This window comes from Portunus trituberculatus, chromosome 43 (assembly GCF_017591435.1).
Source record: "Portunus trituberculatus isolate SZX2019 chromosome 43, ASM1759143v1, whole genome shotgun sequence".
In the NCBI taxonomy this organism is placed as follows: Eukaryota; Metazoa; Arthropoda; class Malacostraca; order Decapoda; family Portunidae; genus Portunus; species Portunus trituberculatus.
The window spans coordinates 17,259,190-17,274,189 of record NC_059297.1 but is presented as its reverse complement, the minus strand read 5'-3'; the positions used below and the strand labels follow the sequence as shown (position 1 = coordinate 17,274,189).

The following is a 15,000-nucleotide window of genomic DNA, read 5'->3' as shown; positions in this document are numbered from 1 at the left end:
TACGTTCACACCTGTGTGTGTGTGTGTGTGTGTGTGTGTGTGTGTGTGTGTGTGTGTGTGTGTGTGTGTGTGTGTACTTTTTCACCACGGTCGCCTGATGATCATCCAGCCAGCCTTCTCCATTATGGAGCGAGCTCAGATCTCATCGACCGATCTTCGGGTAGGACTGAGACCACAACACACTCCACACACCGGGAAAGCAAGGCCACAACCCCTCGAGTTACATCCCGTACTTACTTGTTAGGTGAACAGGGGCTATACATTGAAACTTGCCGCGCCCGGTGTGTGTGTGTGTGTGTGTGTGTGTATGTATGTGTGTGTGTGTGTGTGTGTGTGTGTGTGTGTGTGTGTGTGTGTGTGTAATTCACCTCGGTCGTCTGCTGGTCACCCAGCCAGTCTTCCCCATTACGGAGCGACCTCAGAGCTCATAGACCGATCTTCGGGTAGGACTGAGACCACATCACACACAACACACACCGGGAAATCGAGGCCACAACCCTTCGAGTTACATCCCGTACCTATTTACTGCTAGGTGAACAGGGGCCACACATTAAGAGACTTGCCCATTTGCCTCGCCGCTTTCCGGGACTCGAACCCGGGCCTCTCGATTGTGAGTCGAGCGTGCTAACCACTACACTACGCGGTGTGTGTGTGTGTGTGTGTGTGTGTGTGTGTGTGTGTGTGTGTGTGTGTGTTGGTAATCCTTGAAATATTGCAGAGTTCCTCATTTTAGTTCCATGTGTTCAAAGAATAGTTACACACACACACACACACACACACACACACACACACACACACACACACACACACACACACACACGAGTTTATATTTGCGTAATCTGTCCCCACCCCTTATACTCCTGTTCTGCTTCTCTCCCTATCTACTATTCCTCCGTCACCTCCCCATTAACTCTTGCTTCCTCACCTTCCTCGCCTGCTTCCTTTGTGGTGTTTGGCCTCATTATGCCCATGGTGTCGTAATGAGCTAGTCTCTCTCTCTCTCCATTATAACTGTTTCTATTGTTGTTCCAAATGTAATTTTGAAATACTGTGTGTAATTCACCACGGTCGCCTCCTGGTCACCCAGCCAGTCTTCCCCATTACGGAGCGAGCTCAGAGCTCATAGACCGATCTTCGGGTAGGACTGAGACCACAACACACTCCACACACCGGGAAAACGAGGCCACAACCCTTCGAGTGAACAGGGCAACACATTAAGAGGCTTGCCCATTTGCCTCGCTGCGCCGGGACTCGAACCCGGCCCTCTCGATTGTGAGTCGGGCGTGCTAACCACTACACTTGGGTGTGTGTGTGTGTGTGTGTGTGTGTGTGTGTGTGTGTGTGTGTGTGTGTGTGTGTGTGTATTGAATGCATGGAAGCACCTAGATACATTTTCAAGGTCTTAGATCAACACACTACTACTACTACTACTACTACTACTACTACTACTACTACTACTACTATTGGTAGTAGTAGTTGTTAATACACACGACCATCAATACGACTACTATACATACTATCACCATCAATATTATTAAATATTCAAATTCTATATCGCGCAGTCCTGCCTCTCCCTCCTTCCTCGCTGCGTAGCCTCTCCAATCCTCTGCCTGGAACGTGAAGGACGTTGACCGCCGATCAGACTGTATTCCCAACTCATGCCCTCCTCCTCCTCCTCCTCCTCCTCCTCCTCCTCCTCCTCCTCCTCCTCATCCCCATGCGGCGTTAACATCCTGGCCCCCTCGCGTAACGGAACCGTCGGTACATCGCAGCCTATGTAATGACGGGCACCAGTCCTCAGATCGTGGGAGGGAGTCACCGGTTGTCCATCTATGTACTGAGAGAGAGAGAGAGAGAGAGAGAGAGAGAGAGAGAGAGAGAGAGAGAGAGAGAGAATCATGATGTGGGGTTGGCCTGAGTACCGCGAAAATTAATGAAGTTAAATTAATGATGTAACTTTTGAAGCAGTTTCCTGGTTTTCATTGGCGCGGAAGGATTAAAAACTTTTTCTAACACTCCGTCAATTTAGGAGGTATTGTCATTTGAATGTAGGTATAATACATAGGTTATTGTAATGAGAGAAGTTAACAGTAGCTACACTCTTCATCGTAAAGGCATTGAAAAAAGGTAAAAAGCGGGATTAGAACTTGTAAGGACGGCTTTAGACACCTTTCCTAGTTTCATTCCCACTGGTGGCTTGGTCGATAAATCGGTAACTTGGGTAGAGAATGGATGGCTCTTCAGTGTGTGTACTAAGCTTTGGAGGTTATTGGAAGGAGACCTGTGAGAAGACCGCGGAAGATAAGTAGACGGGTGTGTGGAGGAACTTCCGAGAAAATATATCGTTTGCGACCGCAAATTGTGCTGGCTTATAAACCGTTCAATTTTGCATGGGAAAATAAGGACGATAAACGAAATTATGATAGCTGTGATGGTATAGAGTAGAGGCTAGATTGTTGCTAGAAGGACAGGACAAGCTGGTGCAGACATTATGCCCGTGGAACCAGTGAACTTCTATTGTAGACGTTACCTTTAATTTGGGTTGGACTGTTTAATGAATCTTTTTGGAGTGTTTTCATTTTTTTCTCTCTAATCCTTTTTACCATTTATTCTCCTGGAGTGATACAAATACAAACGTTAACGTGTTGAGTTTAGCAATGTAGTAAATTTGCTTTTAAAAGGTCGAATAAAAGCACTTGTAGAGGCAGAACAACACAATTTTGTTTTCTATATTGATACATCTTTTACTATAATATCTGTACACACACACACACACACACACACACACACACACACACACACACACACACACAAGAAATGTGTAAGTGCTGGATGCTGATGAGAAAGTAAAAGTTGGTGGTGGTGGTGGTGTGCAATTGAGAGAGAGAGAGAGAGAGAGAGAGAGAGAGAGAGAGAGAGAGAGAGAGAGAGAGAGAGTGGGTAGGGGTAGATATTCCTTGGATGAGAGAACTGGTTAGCAAAGACAGGCCAAGTTGGTCACCTTTATTTAACCTTGAAAGTCGTGTGTGTGTGTGTGTGTGTGTGTGTGTGTGTGTGTGTGTGTGTATTGGTTTACACACACACACACACACAGAGAGAGTGGGGGTGGGGGAGAGCATAAACAAACGAAAAAAAAAAGTACCATTCCTCACCTTCCCTCAACAAGTTCATGGGCACGATCAAGTTTAGTGACGCACAGAAACTTGGCTACTGCGACGCCAGAGACAACCACGGGTGTCTCCCAAGACGCGATACGAGTATTTAAGCTTGTGGTAGAAACATGAAAAACAGACGGTGATAAATGTGCCTCTGACTACAAAAAATAAGAATCCATTAAGTAATACCGTATGTATTTGCTAGATCACATTGTGGATTCTGGTGGCCTCTCTTTTTTTTCGAACATCGCTGCCATCGAAATCATAAAGAAGGGCATCTGGTGGGTGTGGAGTCATTGGCCGGTGTGATCGTGAAGAAACTGTTAAGTAACCAGTCCAAATAAAGGTGTTGATATAGGCAAGGTGGAGGAGTGGTGGCGGTGGACATCAGGGAGAGGGAATGTGTGGAATGTTAGCTAGGGAGGAGGAGGAGGAAGGGAGGAGAGAAAGGAAACAAGGAAAGTATGGAGGGTTTGCTAAAGTATTTGATTGCAAAATGTAGTGCCATACACTCTGCTGTTGCCATTATATTACACACACACACACACACACACACAGCATAGTGTTAGAGGTATTGCAAGGACATAGGGAAGATATCAGCAAAGTCGAGAGCCAGTTATACTAATTGTTTTTTATTTGCTGGAAAACATTAGAGAGAGAGAGAGAGAGAGAGAGAGAGAGAGAGAGAGAGAGAGAGAGAGAGATTATGCAAGACACCTTGACTCCAGAAAGACACATAAATAGGTTATTTGCTTCAACATACAGGACACTAACTAACAGGGTGGTGTTTCATTACATGGACAAGAGTATGATGAAAACAAATCATAACCACTATGATAAGACCTAGACTAGCATATGCAGCAGTGGTGTGGTCACCATACAATCAGAAAGACATTAAGAGAATAGAAAGAATCCAAAGGACCACTACAAAGATGGTGCCAGAAATAAAGGATCTTCCATATGAAGAAAGACTGAAGGAAATGTAACTACCATCTTTGAAGGACAGACAGGCAAGATGATGTATAAGTTAGTAAACCATATGGAAAAGACAGTTAGACAAGACGTGGTATCAGTGACGGAGGTAGGTAAACAAGATCAAGAAAAATCATTGTTCAAGAAACATTAAAAAGTTTAGTTTTTCACATAGGATGGTGGATATTTGGAACAGATTGAGTGCAGAGATTGTAGCAGCAGAAAGTGTGCACAAATTTAAGGGAAAGTTGGATAAATATAGATATGAAGACAGGTCACTATGAGCCCCTGCTTGAACCCTGTAATATACAACTAGGTGTACACACACACACACACACACACACACACACACACACACACACACACACACACACACACACACACACACACACACTACAAATATTCATGTTTAAAAGATAACGTAGATATTTTTTTGGTGTGAAGAGATAACCCACTTAAGTGATTTATTCTTTCTTTACCTAGTTACTTCAGTGCTTCCTTTGATTTAAATTATTATCTATTGTGTTTGTTGCAGTCAAGAGAGCACTTTTGAACCCATTGTTTATTCTTTGTTTATTTTTCTTTATTATTATAGTGATTTTATTTTCATTCATGTATTATCTTATACTGCCAGTGCATGACCGATCATACTCCATAACTGTCACTGCTAGGCAATAATTCTTCTGTAATTGATTATCTAATATCTTAGAGATCCCTTTCTACAGCTGAAGTGAAAAGTGCATGGATGCATTGTGCTCTTTCTTTTTAGGAACAGCTTCTTGTTCATATTTTCCATTAATTTTTGTGCTTGCATTATTGTACTAGTCCTCCTATATTAGTTTACTTAGAAAAGTGCAAAATAGATTTGCCATAGATTTCACTGTCATTACATAAAGATAATATCAATGAAGTATACTCATACTAACTAGGTAATGCTGTCCATCCCTTATGATCTGTATCATCTAGTTTTTCTTCAATATGTTATTGATTTCCATACTACCAGTTCTGCTTGTGTATGGCATCATCACATTTCGTGTAACAAAGCCTGACATTTCTTCCCAGAGCCCACTAAGCCTCCATCGACACAACACACCGTCTGCATGCCAGCCAGCTCTGCTCCTCCTAATCTAGCTGACGCATTCTCTCGAGAACTATTTTCAGAGCTGGACACAATGGATTTTTCTCAAGGTTGTGTGGTGTGGTGTCATTGGGTGTTGTGGTACATTAGTATGCAAGACTGATCTGGGAATCTTAGCTTATTTTGGAATCTTTACTAATTTATGAAATTTTGGTTACTTCTGCACTATTTGTGTGAAGATGGTTGTAAAACAAGCTTTTGCTGAGTATCTTACCTTATATTTGTTGATTACTGTTCTGTATTTATCTGACATTAATTGGAATGCAGTTGAATACTGTCATTTGTTTGGCAGTTAATGTATAATTTTCCAAATAATCCTCTCTAATTGACAATTTTTTTGTATGATTTATTGGATCCCAACCTAACAAATTATATTTGCATCTGTTCTCAGGATTTCCTGATATAAAAATCATTTCATGGTTTTAGAAATGGAAAGATTCTGGTAATCCAGAATTTTTAGGATTACCTATGTAGATTTTTTTTTTTTTATAATGTCTGTGACATAGTTTCATTTCCTTCTTTCTGAGTTCTTCCTTCACTATCCTTTTGTGATTCTTTTTTTCATTTATTTTTTGCATTTATTGGCACTTGTTTTGTGATTTTGTCAAGTTTGATTTTGCACGACTTTTTCCTTTTTTTTTTTTTTGTGATTAGATATTCTTTCTTTCTTTCTTTATTTTCTTTGTGCATATCAGATATTATTAGTGATTGCCAAACTATTTTCTTGTTACATCTTTTTCTATCGCATTATTTATATTAACTAGATCACATTTAATAAGTTGTGTTCTCTTAGTTCAAGTAGTAACAAATAAATATAGGATGATAATTTGTTCTTAATATACTAGTCTTTTTCCTTACTCTTGACTTAATGGATCATCTCTTTAGTAATGTAATTCTTCCACCTCTCAATAAATACTGCTTTCATTTTGGCCTAGCCATACACCACATAAGACATGTTTTTCTGCTTTTCACATGTAGGGAAACTTTATTGTGTGGATATCAGATATCTTCTGAAGACTGAGCCACTCCTTTAGTCAAGTATTCTCAGGTAACTAGATTTGTCAGTGTACTAGTTGGCCTGAGATGAAATGGAAGCATAAAAATCAGGAAAAAACACGAAAAATGAAACAAATCTATAAAAATATTTTGAAAGTGGAGGAAAACTAGTCTACAATCTTTGCATTTGAGTTGCTAAAGACTGTAAGCAAGTTTTTTCTTACATATGTTAGTGTTTATAACTTTATCCATTGAACGTTCAAACTATCTTGTTTTTAGTTGCATTACTACAAAATATTTTCCTAACATGATAAAAATCCTTATATCAAGATATCTGCAAGCCTCAACCTATCTCCATTTTTATACAATAAGATACATTATACAGATATGACCTTGGGGACATCAATGCCAAACATGGTCACATCATACACCAAAGTACCTTGATATAAGATAGATGGTTTATACAACATACATGTTCTGATTCCTCAATAGATGATATATCAAACACTTCCAAATATTCTCTTTGGTGCAAGCTGTAGTTTTATTGTAATTAAGTATTAATAGTAGTAAAAGTAGTAATAGCAACAGTAGTAGTGTTTGGCCTTACACTTTTTTTTTTCATCTCCATTGTGTTAGGAGATTCATTAATTCATGTTTACTTTTTTCTTTTCATTTTCTTATACTGAAGATATGTCTAATAAGTGGTGTTGTAAGGTTAAGCTCGGTTATAAAGACTTAGAGAAAAGCAATACTATATTTGCACTGTTTTATGCAACTTTTGTTTGGATTACTCTTCTTTACTTGTTACTGTCCTATATTTATTATCAATTCATTAATTTGTGCATGTATTTTTCAGATGTGTCAGAATCTAGCAGTGATGATGATCTCATCCACAAACTCTCCAATGACCTTGAGGTAAACAGGCACATGATAATTATGATTTTATAAATTAGATTGAATATAGGAAAAAAATGTAAAGTTACATTTAAGTCCTTCGTAAGATAAGCTCCAAAATCCATTTTACATGTTTTTTATTTTTTGTTTTCATTTTTCTTATTATCATTCTACTCTTATTGTATTACATGTTACATAAAGTATGTTTAATTGTTGAGTAACATACTACATCCACTTCTCTTGTGTTGGGAAGTGTTCCTACATTCTTACATCCTCAGATATGCTAAAATTTACATTTTATTAGGATCTTATATCAGAAAACACACGAGTGAGAGAAAACACACAATAGTGGTAGTAAGTGCACATGGTTGCTCAGTGTCTGACTATTATCATAACACCTAACTGGCTAACATTTAGGTTTATGTCTCCATAATCCATTAATACAAATTCTAAAGGTAAGAGTAATATGCAAATATCTATTCACAACTCACCTGTGAATTACATGTACACACAACCATTACATTAAATCCATTAGTAATTCATCATTTGAAAGCATCGCACTGAATTGGATGAGATGCTGGTAGTAACATTTTGTCATTCTGCAGCTCCCCTTGGCCCTGGATGACCTTGAACCAGTACCTCCTTGGCCGTGCCAGCCTGGAGAGGTCTTCCAGATGTTGCCCTCTGGGAATGCCTCGTCTTCCTCTTCTTCCTCTTCCTCTTCCCTCTCTTCATTCCCCTCCACTAGGTCATCCTCCATCAAGTGTGAAGGTGAGTGTTGAATTATTCCTTGACTAACCAGTTATTGTTTTAATGAATAAAAATAAAATTATGGGCATTTGAAAACATAAACTAAAGCTAGTATTTTACTGTTAGTGGTATTTTAGGAAGAATGTATTCTAAACTTACATCAGAATATATTATTAAGAACACACAGCAGTCAAATCTAAATAGGTAGATAAGAGATAAATATGTAGATATAGATCAACTGAACCAAAGGCAGTGAAAGATTAATGCATTTTGTGTTCCCTCTTTCTTCTCATTCTGATGGGAAAAGCTGTTGTTGAAGGTTTCTCTTTTCATGTTTTTTTTTTTTTTTCCTAATCACATTAGCTGTCACCCTAATTATTACAGTTGTGCCTTAGTTACTTGCTTTCAATTTTTTTGTATAATGTAATTTTTATGCATTTTCAATTTTTTACTTGAATATTTATTTTGTTTTCTCCAGTATTCATGTACAGTAGTATTCCCTTTTCTCAGACTTGTGTTTTCTAGCATTATTTTTTGTTATTGTTTAAAATAGTAATTTTTGGTGTTCATTTGTTCAATATGAGCAATTTTATAGAAGATTGTAATAGGAGCCACCTTTGCTTTGGACTGTAATGTGGAGAAAACTAGATATGCTTGAGCAGCCGACGCATGAGGCTGATCAGTGAAGGTGCTTAGTCTGCACCACCTGCTTGCTGGGGGCATCATTGTAGTATTATAGAAAATTGTAATAAGAGACTTGTCAAATGATTGTCATCTTTACTTTTTTTTTTCTATTTATTTATTTTTTTTTACAGTTTTTTGCTCTTTCTCCATAAATACCTGTTGGAAACTTTCTTTAATGAAAAACATTAGTTTCATAGTATGTTTATTTTCTAGGGTCATTGACATGCTCTTTACTTGTAATTGAAGATTTTTCTAATATTTTCTAACAGATTTTCCATTTAAAAATTAAACTTGTGAGTAGGAGAAATGAAGATAACATTAGTAAGTTTAAGTTTTTGTATGTAGTTACAGATGACTTGACGGCAGAAGATCTGGCACGTGCCCTCTACCCAAACATGGTGGCCACCCCTGGAGTAGAAATGAATGAAGTGGACAGAGAAAGCACGGTAGGTCACACAAGAGAAAGAGGTCAAGTATAAATGCACGGATCTATTACTGTAGGTATAAAAATGGTGACTGGAGAATGAGTTTCAAGTGTGTCGTTATAGATTTTATGAATGAGCAGATGATAGCCTACTTGTGCATTTATCACTTCTAGTTTTCTTAAGACAGCAACAAACCACTGATGATTCTCATAAAGCTGGTCTGGTTTAAGGCAGAGTTTAGAGAGATATTGGATTGATATTGTTAAGTTACTAGTATCTAGTTAACCACTAAGTAAGTGTAAGTGTTTACTGTTTTCCTTTTATAATCACCATGTGTATGTATGTATTCCAGGTGAAGGAGGAGCCAGCGTCTCCACAACACATGTTGCAACTGCCGCCTTCTCCTGATGAGACGCGAGATATCTGGGACCTGTTGTGTGGAAGTGATGTCAAGCCCAGCATCAAAGTAAGCTCAAGATGAGGAACTCTGTGGATGTAGAGTATGAAGATAATAGAATGAATTAATTATGTGTTGTTCATTTTGTAATTGAAATGTTGCACAGTTCTTTTTAGCTACTGGATATAGATAATCAATAATAACTTTTCCTAATTTATTTATTGAATGATATTAATATATACATTAAACACATCCAGTATATTATTGGCATTAGAAATCATTAAATGATCTTACTTTTCTTTCCAAATGATATTGATGGCAAAATATCAGTTGTCGATCAGTATTCAGGAATTTCTTTAATCTTTGTACACAAGATACATAATGTTATTTCAATAAAAAATAAAACCTTATTTCTTCATGCAGGAAAACATGCATTATGTCTGCACTGTGGCAATTTATGCAATCAGCATTCATTAGAAAAATAAATGTGAAGTGCACTGCAGTAATTCACACCAGTTACATGATTATATATAGCCAGCATTACATTGTAAAAAAAAAAAAAAAAAAAAAAAAAAAAAAAAAAAACTAAGTGCGGTAAAATCAGAACAAATGTCTACATATAGATGATCCAACAAAGTCCCAGTTTTGAAATGTCTATACGTATATATAAAGATCCTCCACTGGGAAGGGGTTAATGGGCTTCTCTGCAGCTTTTTGTTGCCCATCGCTATTATTAGCCTTGAAGTTCCTCATGTTAGAGTATGACTTGGAAGCAGAACTTATCTCTGTGTTAGATGCAATTCACATTAGAATAGTTTATATTAGTGACAGTCTGACTGTATTAGGTTCACCAGGTTTTGGTTACCATAATGAACACTAGTGACTGTCATTGTTATTGACATCATGTTTATCATCTCTACTATTAACATTTTGATATTATTAATTACTTTTACCCTCAGGTGCTGGACACTCCCCCTGTTACACCCCCTCAGAGTGAGGTCTCTCCACCACACAGCCCTCAGCCTTCCTCTCCAGTTGCCATGATAATGGGACAGGCCAACCAAAATCAGCTTCAGCAACAACAGCAACAACAAAAGCCCTTGATGAATGGCAGTGGTAATGTTGGCAACCACCTTTCTCAGCCCATAAAAGTTGTCACCATCACAACACGTAATGGTAAGTGAATGGACAAAGCCAAAAGCTAGTAGGCCTACATTTTTTTTTTTTTTTATAAAACCTATATACCTTTACCAATCTATCATTCCTATTCATAAAGTATCCAATTTTCTTGTTAATCTGTTGTGACTGGGCAATAATAATCTGATTACCAAATGTATTCCTATTATTTGCCATTCTGCTTGAGAACAGATTTCTCCATGTCTGCTGTAAATCCATGTGTCAAGCAAGTGATATTTATACATGAATAAACTGGCTTATCAAACAAAGTACCAGTAGTGACTTTAAATAAACTTCTTTAGTGTGGGAAGAAGTGTATGGGTGAGTTCTGACTGAGAAATTGATGGAAGTGACCAAGATGAAAGCTTAGAGGATTTCAGCATAGGAATAGGAATGAAATAGGGGTGTGTGATGCCTTTATGGCTGTTTACTATTTTTTGAATGGGTGAATGAGAAATAAAAACTTAAGTAGAAGTGTTAGTGTAAGACAAGTAGAAATTTACAGTATATATATATATATATATATATATATATATATATATATATATATATATATATATATATATATATATATATATATATATATAAGTTATGAAAGGTAATTGAAGTATACAAAGTAAAATCTGCTTATGTTTGAATTTATTGATCCATTATTACAGGAGGATCTGGTCCAGGTCCCACCAAGGGTGGCCGTGTTACCAAAACTATGAAGATACAACCCAAGGTAGTCAGTCCATCTTCTGCTCAGACACCCCAACCACAGGTCATCAGCATTGTAAACTCATCATCTGTGCCTAAGCTGACCTTGCCCAAGACAGGTGAGTTATTAATTAGAGGAAGAGAATTATTTTACAAAAAAATTGTTTCTCAATGTACAACTCACTCACAAAGAAAACAGTAAGAAAATATAGAGAAGCAATGGGAAGAATAAGATTGCAGCATAAATTTGTGCACATTTATTCAATTTGTTCATATATGTTATATATATGCTTTTACATGCTTTAATGGGATGCTGGTGGTTAACCTAAGCACATTTGTCTCTTATGGTGCATCTTAGAGCATCATGTCAACCTCCAATGACCCTTCTGATCACAATTGAAGGTAGAATATTTGACCTATTTGACATGGAAGTCATGGCCCCTTTTGGTGATAGCCCACAGATTTGTAGTCATGGTACCACTTGATGGTTGAATCTTGCAATCTTGTTATTTTGTGGATTACTCAGCTTATGTGTACTTCACTAGTCTTCTTTTCCTGGTATAAATAAATAAGGCTCAGTTAAAGGATACTCAACAATATGAAATTTATGACAGTAGGTGGTCATAAAAGTCATAATATTTTCATTTACAGCTGTGACCCGAACTATTTCTGGAGGCAACACCAGGATAGTGCAGGTCAAAGCTCCTCCACCTGCCAACCAGCCTCCTCCAAGCACCACCCCCACCCCTAGCCCTCTTTCCTCCATTCTTCCACCTCAGGTAAGTTTTGGATCATGGATCTACATATGTATAGTCATTAGTAGGAATTGTACAGTTAGTCATTTCTAGCCTAAATGAGATGGTTATCAGCTTTCTGTAAGTTTGATTTTTCTTCCCTCTCTAAATTACTAAACAAAAAAGAATTTATACACTTGTTTACACAAAACTATATAATTTGATGAATTTACTAGCTAAGGCTAATCCTTGGAGTGTTCCACTTGATTCATGTCAGGTTCCTAATCTCTATCTGTGCTTGTATTTCTGGTTCCCTTGTTCTTTCTTTCTCAAAGCTTCTCTCTCGCTGAGTTTTATGATATGATACCATGGCCGCTTTTTGTAATTTCTCTATTATTTCAGGTCAGCACCCCAGCAACAGTAGGAACACCAGCACCTGCAGCCCCACTTGCACCTTTAGCACCAGCTCTCACTCCTGGCTTGAAGCTATGCAGCATACCTGATGTAAGGATATGGCAGGGAAGAGGGAAAGAGAAGGGAGGAATGAGAACATTACTTGATCTCATTGTCCTGAATACTGTTTTCTATTTTTCAAGTCTATTTCTCTTCCTATTTTAAGTAGGTTTCCAATAGTTTTTAGAATTCATTAATGTTTTTTTCTTTATAAGATTGTAAGTTACTATGGATGAAAGATTATGTCAAAGTTGAGAATTAATTAAATAAGGTAAACATAGTATGATTTAGTTGTAAGTTGCTTGCAAAGAATGTAAAGGTGAAACTGTACAAAGATACAGTAAGAATAACTGCACTGGGAGTGACACCTGAAGACAAAAAAAGAAGACAGTATTGAAAATAACAGAAATAAGTTGTCTAAGAAACATTTAGAGTGAGAAACTAGGCAATGTGTGAACAGATGACAGAATTAGATCAGGTGTGGGCCTATGGCCTGCTAAAGAAATTCATGTGGCCTGCCAAATGTTAATAAATTTGAAATAGAAATGTACCAAGCAATGCCAAACAATAGTGTGAGCATTTTCTTTTCTTCTGTTGTGTATGCATAGGAGTGGCTTTTTCTTTAAAAGCCTTTTAATTTATCAATTCTAAATTTATAATTATTTTGGGTTGATATACTATGGGTTCTCTACAAAACAGTATTTTTTTAATGTAGCCTTTATACTGAAAAGTTTGTCCACCCCTGAATTAGATGGTTAACTGAATGAGCAGAATAGAGAATGTCACAATAGTTTTGGAGAATAGGTAGAATTGGAGAAGAATTATTGATAAGATATTGGATTGGACATGAAGCTTGTGTAGAAGGAAGACAGTAAAGACTCTATGCATTTCTTTACATTTACTTTTTATATTATATTCATGGCCCTTAAATGTCTCCTTTCACCTCATCCTCTCTCATTCAGCTAAAAGCCTTCAAGCGGCAGCAAAGAATGATCAAGAACCGAGAATCAGCAAGTCTGTCCCGCAAAAAGAAAAAAGAATACCTAAACTCCCTTGAATTGAAGTTTGCTGATCTTGAGGGTGAGAACAAAAGGCTGAAAGAGGTGAGTAACTCATGAAGTTTAACAGATGTGCTGTAATGTTTTTTCTTTGATGAAGGGTTTCAGTAACATTATGTAACTTGATTTTTTTTCATCAGCCAACTTGGTCAGATTTTTATCAGAATGTTTTTTCACCTTTATCCTGACTGAATAAGCCAAAAGTTAAATAAAACAGATATATCGATACACCAAGGGATCTCGGCTTTGTAGTAGAACAAATTTCAAATTATAGATTAGGTGAAATGTACACACCAGACCTTCCCTATTTCTTACAACTTTTCACCATCTTACCCCTATTGCTACGAGACCACAAAGTACAAAGGTAACTGGGAAGAGGGGCACAAAAACTTGTAAATTCTCCCACTGGCTTGACTAGAGGCTAACTGGTGGGTTCTTCTGCCCCACAGTCCCTCTTCTGTCTCCTTTCACACATCAGATGTACAATATGCACCATAGTTCAGGCTGGCCAGTGGAAGGGAGATTTACCTGGTTGTGTCATTGCATTGGTTGCTGGTCTGCTCTCAACTCCTGCAATAGCTAGCACTGTATATGTCCTGAGTGAGCATAAGCTTAGACAGGACTGATTGGGCAGGAACACGTGTGTTGCACCACTGGTAGCATGGGCATAAACTCGGTTTGCGGGTGTATCATACACCATCCTCAGGAGTTTTACGCTTGCTTGTTTTTTAAGGTGCAGTGCTAATCTTGAGGACTGCAAAACTTGGGGTATTGAAAACACTGAAAGAATACTTATTCATTCCAGCCCAACCTCTCTGATGCAGTGTTCAATGGCATTGCTAACTGAAATACATGAAAGAATAAACAATGATAGGTAGATCTAACCATAAAAAAAGAGAAAAAAACAACAACAGAAAGGATATTGATTGTCCAAAAAGCATCATGTAATTTGGCATTTGCAGTTAAGGAAAGGTTAAATGATAATGTCAGGCAATTCTACTCATCTTCCTTTCCTAACTTGTCAATGCCACATCACCTAATGCATTTTGTACAATCTACACTCTTTCAGTTGTTTTATTTCAGAGGTAAGGAAGCATCAGTAGCAGCATCCACTTCCACCACTAGCTGCTGAGGTGGTTTTGGTGCCTCATTTGAATTTGTGAAGGGACCTAATTTTGGCCATAAATTAATTTCTTCATCCCACCTTAAAAAAATTGGACTATTGTTAATTTTGAATTATCGGTGTGTGGATTAATGTATTTTACACACACACACACATTTATGGGAATATCCAGTATCTTCTTATAAAATTTATAACTGTGAAATATCTTGATTGGCAGGAAAACCTTCGCCTGCTGCAACGAGTTGCCACTCTAGAGACAGAGTGTGATTCATTGCGCCGCTCAGTTGGCCGTGCCTCCAATCGGAAGACAACCACTGCACTTTTTGCTCTCATCTTTCTCTTTTCC

At 37.6% G+C, this 15,000-nt stretch overlaps 2 protein-coding genes across 16 annotated transcripts in view; one reads left to right on the top strand and one right to left on the bottom strand.

The window, feature by feature from the left end:
* Positions 1-15,000, top strand: part of LOC123517956 (cyclic AMP-dependent transcription factor ATF-6 alpha-like) — a 37,372-nt gene that overhangs the window by 14,710 nt on the left and 7,662 nt on the right. For 5 of the 8 annotated variants that reach the window (XM_045278437.1, XM_045278439.1, XM_045278443.1 and 2 more), the window contains 11 exons: positions 5,190-5,315; positions 7,118-7,176; positions 7,761-7,926; positions 8,935-9,035; positions 9,367-9,480; positions 10,371-10,587; positions 11,247-11,405; positions 11,938-12,065; positions 12,423-12,524; positions 13,436-13,576; positions 14,872-15,000. The exon at positions 14,872-15,000 is cut by the window's right edge and continues 20 nt beyond it. In XM_045278437.1, the coding sequence (XP_045134372.1) occupies positions 5,190-5,315; positions 7,118-7,176; positions 7,761-7,926; positions 8,935-9,035; positions 9,367-9,480; positions 10,371-10,587; positions 11,247-11,405; positions 11,938-12,065; positions 12,423-12,524; positions 13,436-13,576; positions 14,872-15,000 (1,442 nt within the window). The remainder of the gene's footprint in view (positions 1-5,189; positions 5,316-7,117; positions 7,177-7,760; positions 7,927-8,934; positions 9,036-9,366; positions 9,481-10,370; positions 10,588-11,246; positions 11,406-11,937; positions 12,066-12,422; positions 12,525-13,435; positions 13,577-14,871) is intronic. The other 3 variants (XM_045278440.1, XM_045278444.1, XM_045278438.1) reach the window with 2 other exon arrangements.
* Positions 9,368-15,000, bottom strand: part of LOC123517958 (gamma-tubulin complex component 4-like) — a 153,945-nt gene continuing 148,312 nt past the window's right edge. For 5 of the 8 annotated variants that reach the window (XM_045278448.1, XM_045278447.1, XM_045278446.1 and 2 more), the window contains exon 14: positions 11,529-11,841. The gene's annotated coding sequence lies outside the window, so the exon portion shown is untranslated. Of the gene's footprint in view, positions 9,502-11,528; positions 11,842-14,059; positions 14,375-15,000 lie in introns of those variants that run through there. The other 3 variants (XR_006678632.1, XM_045278450.1, XM_045278451.1) reach the window with 3 other exon arrangements.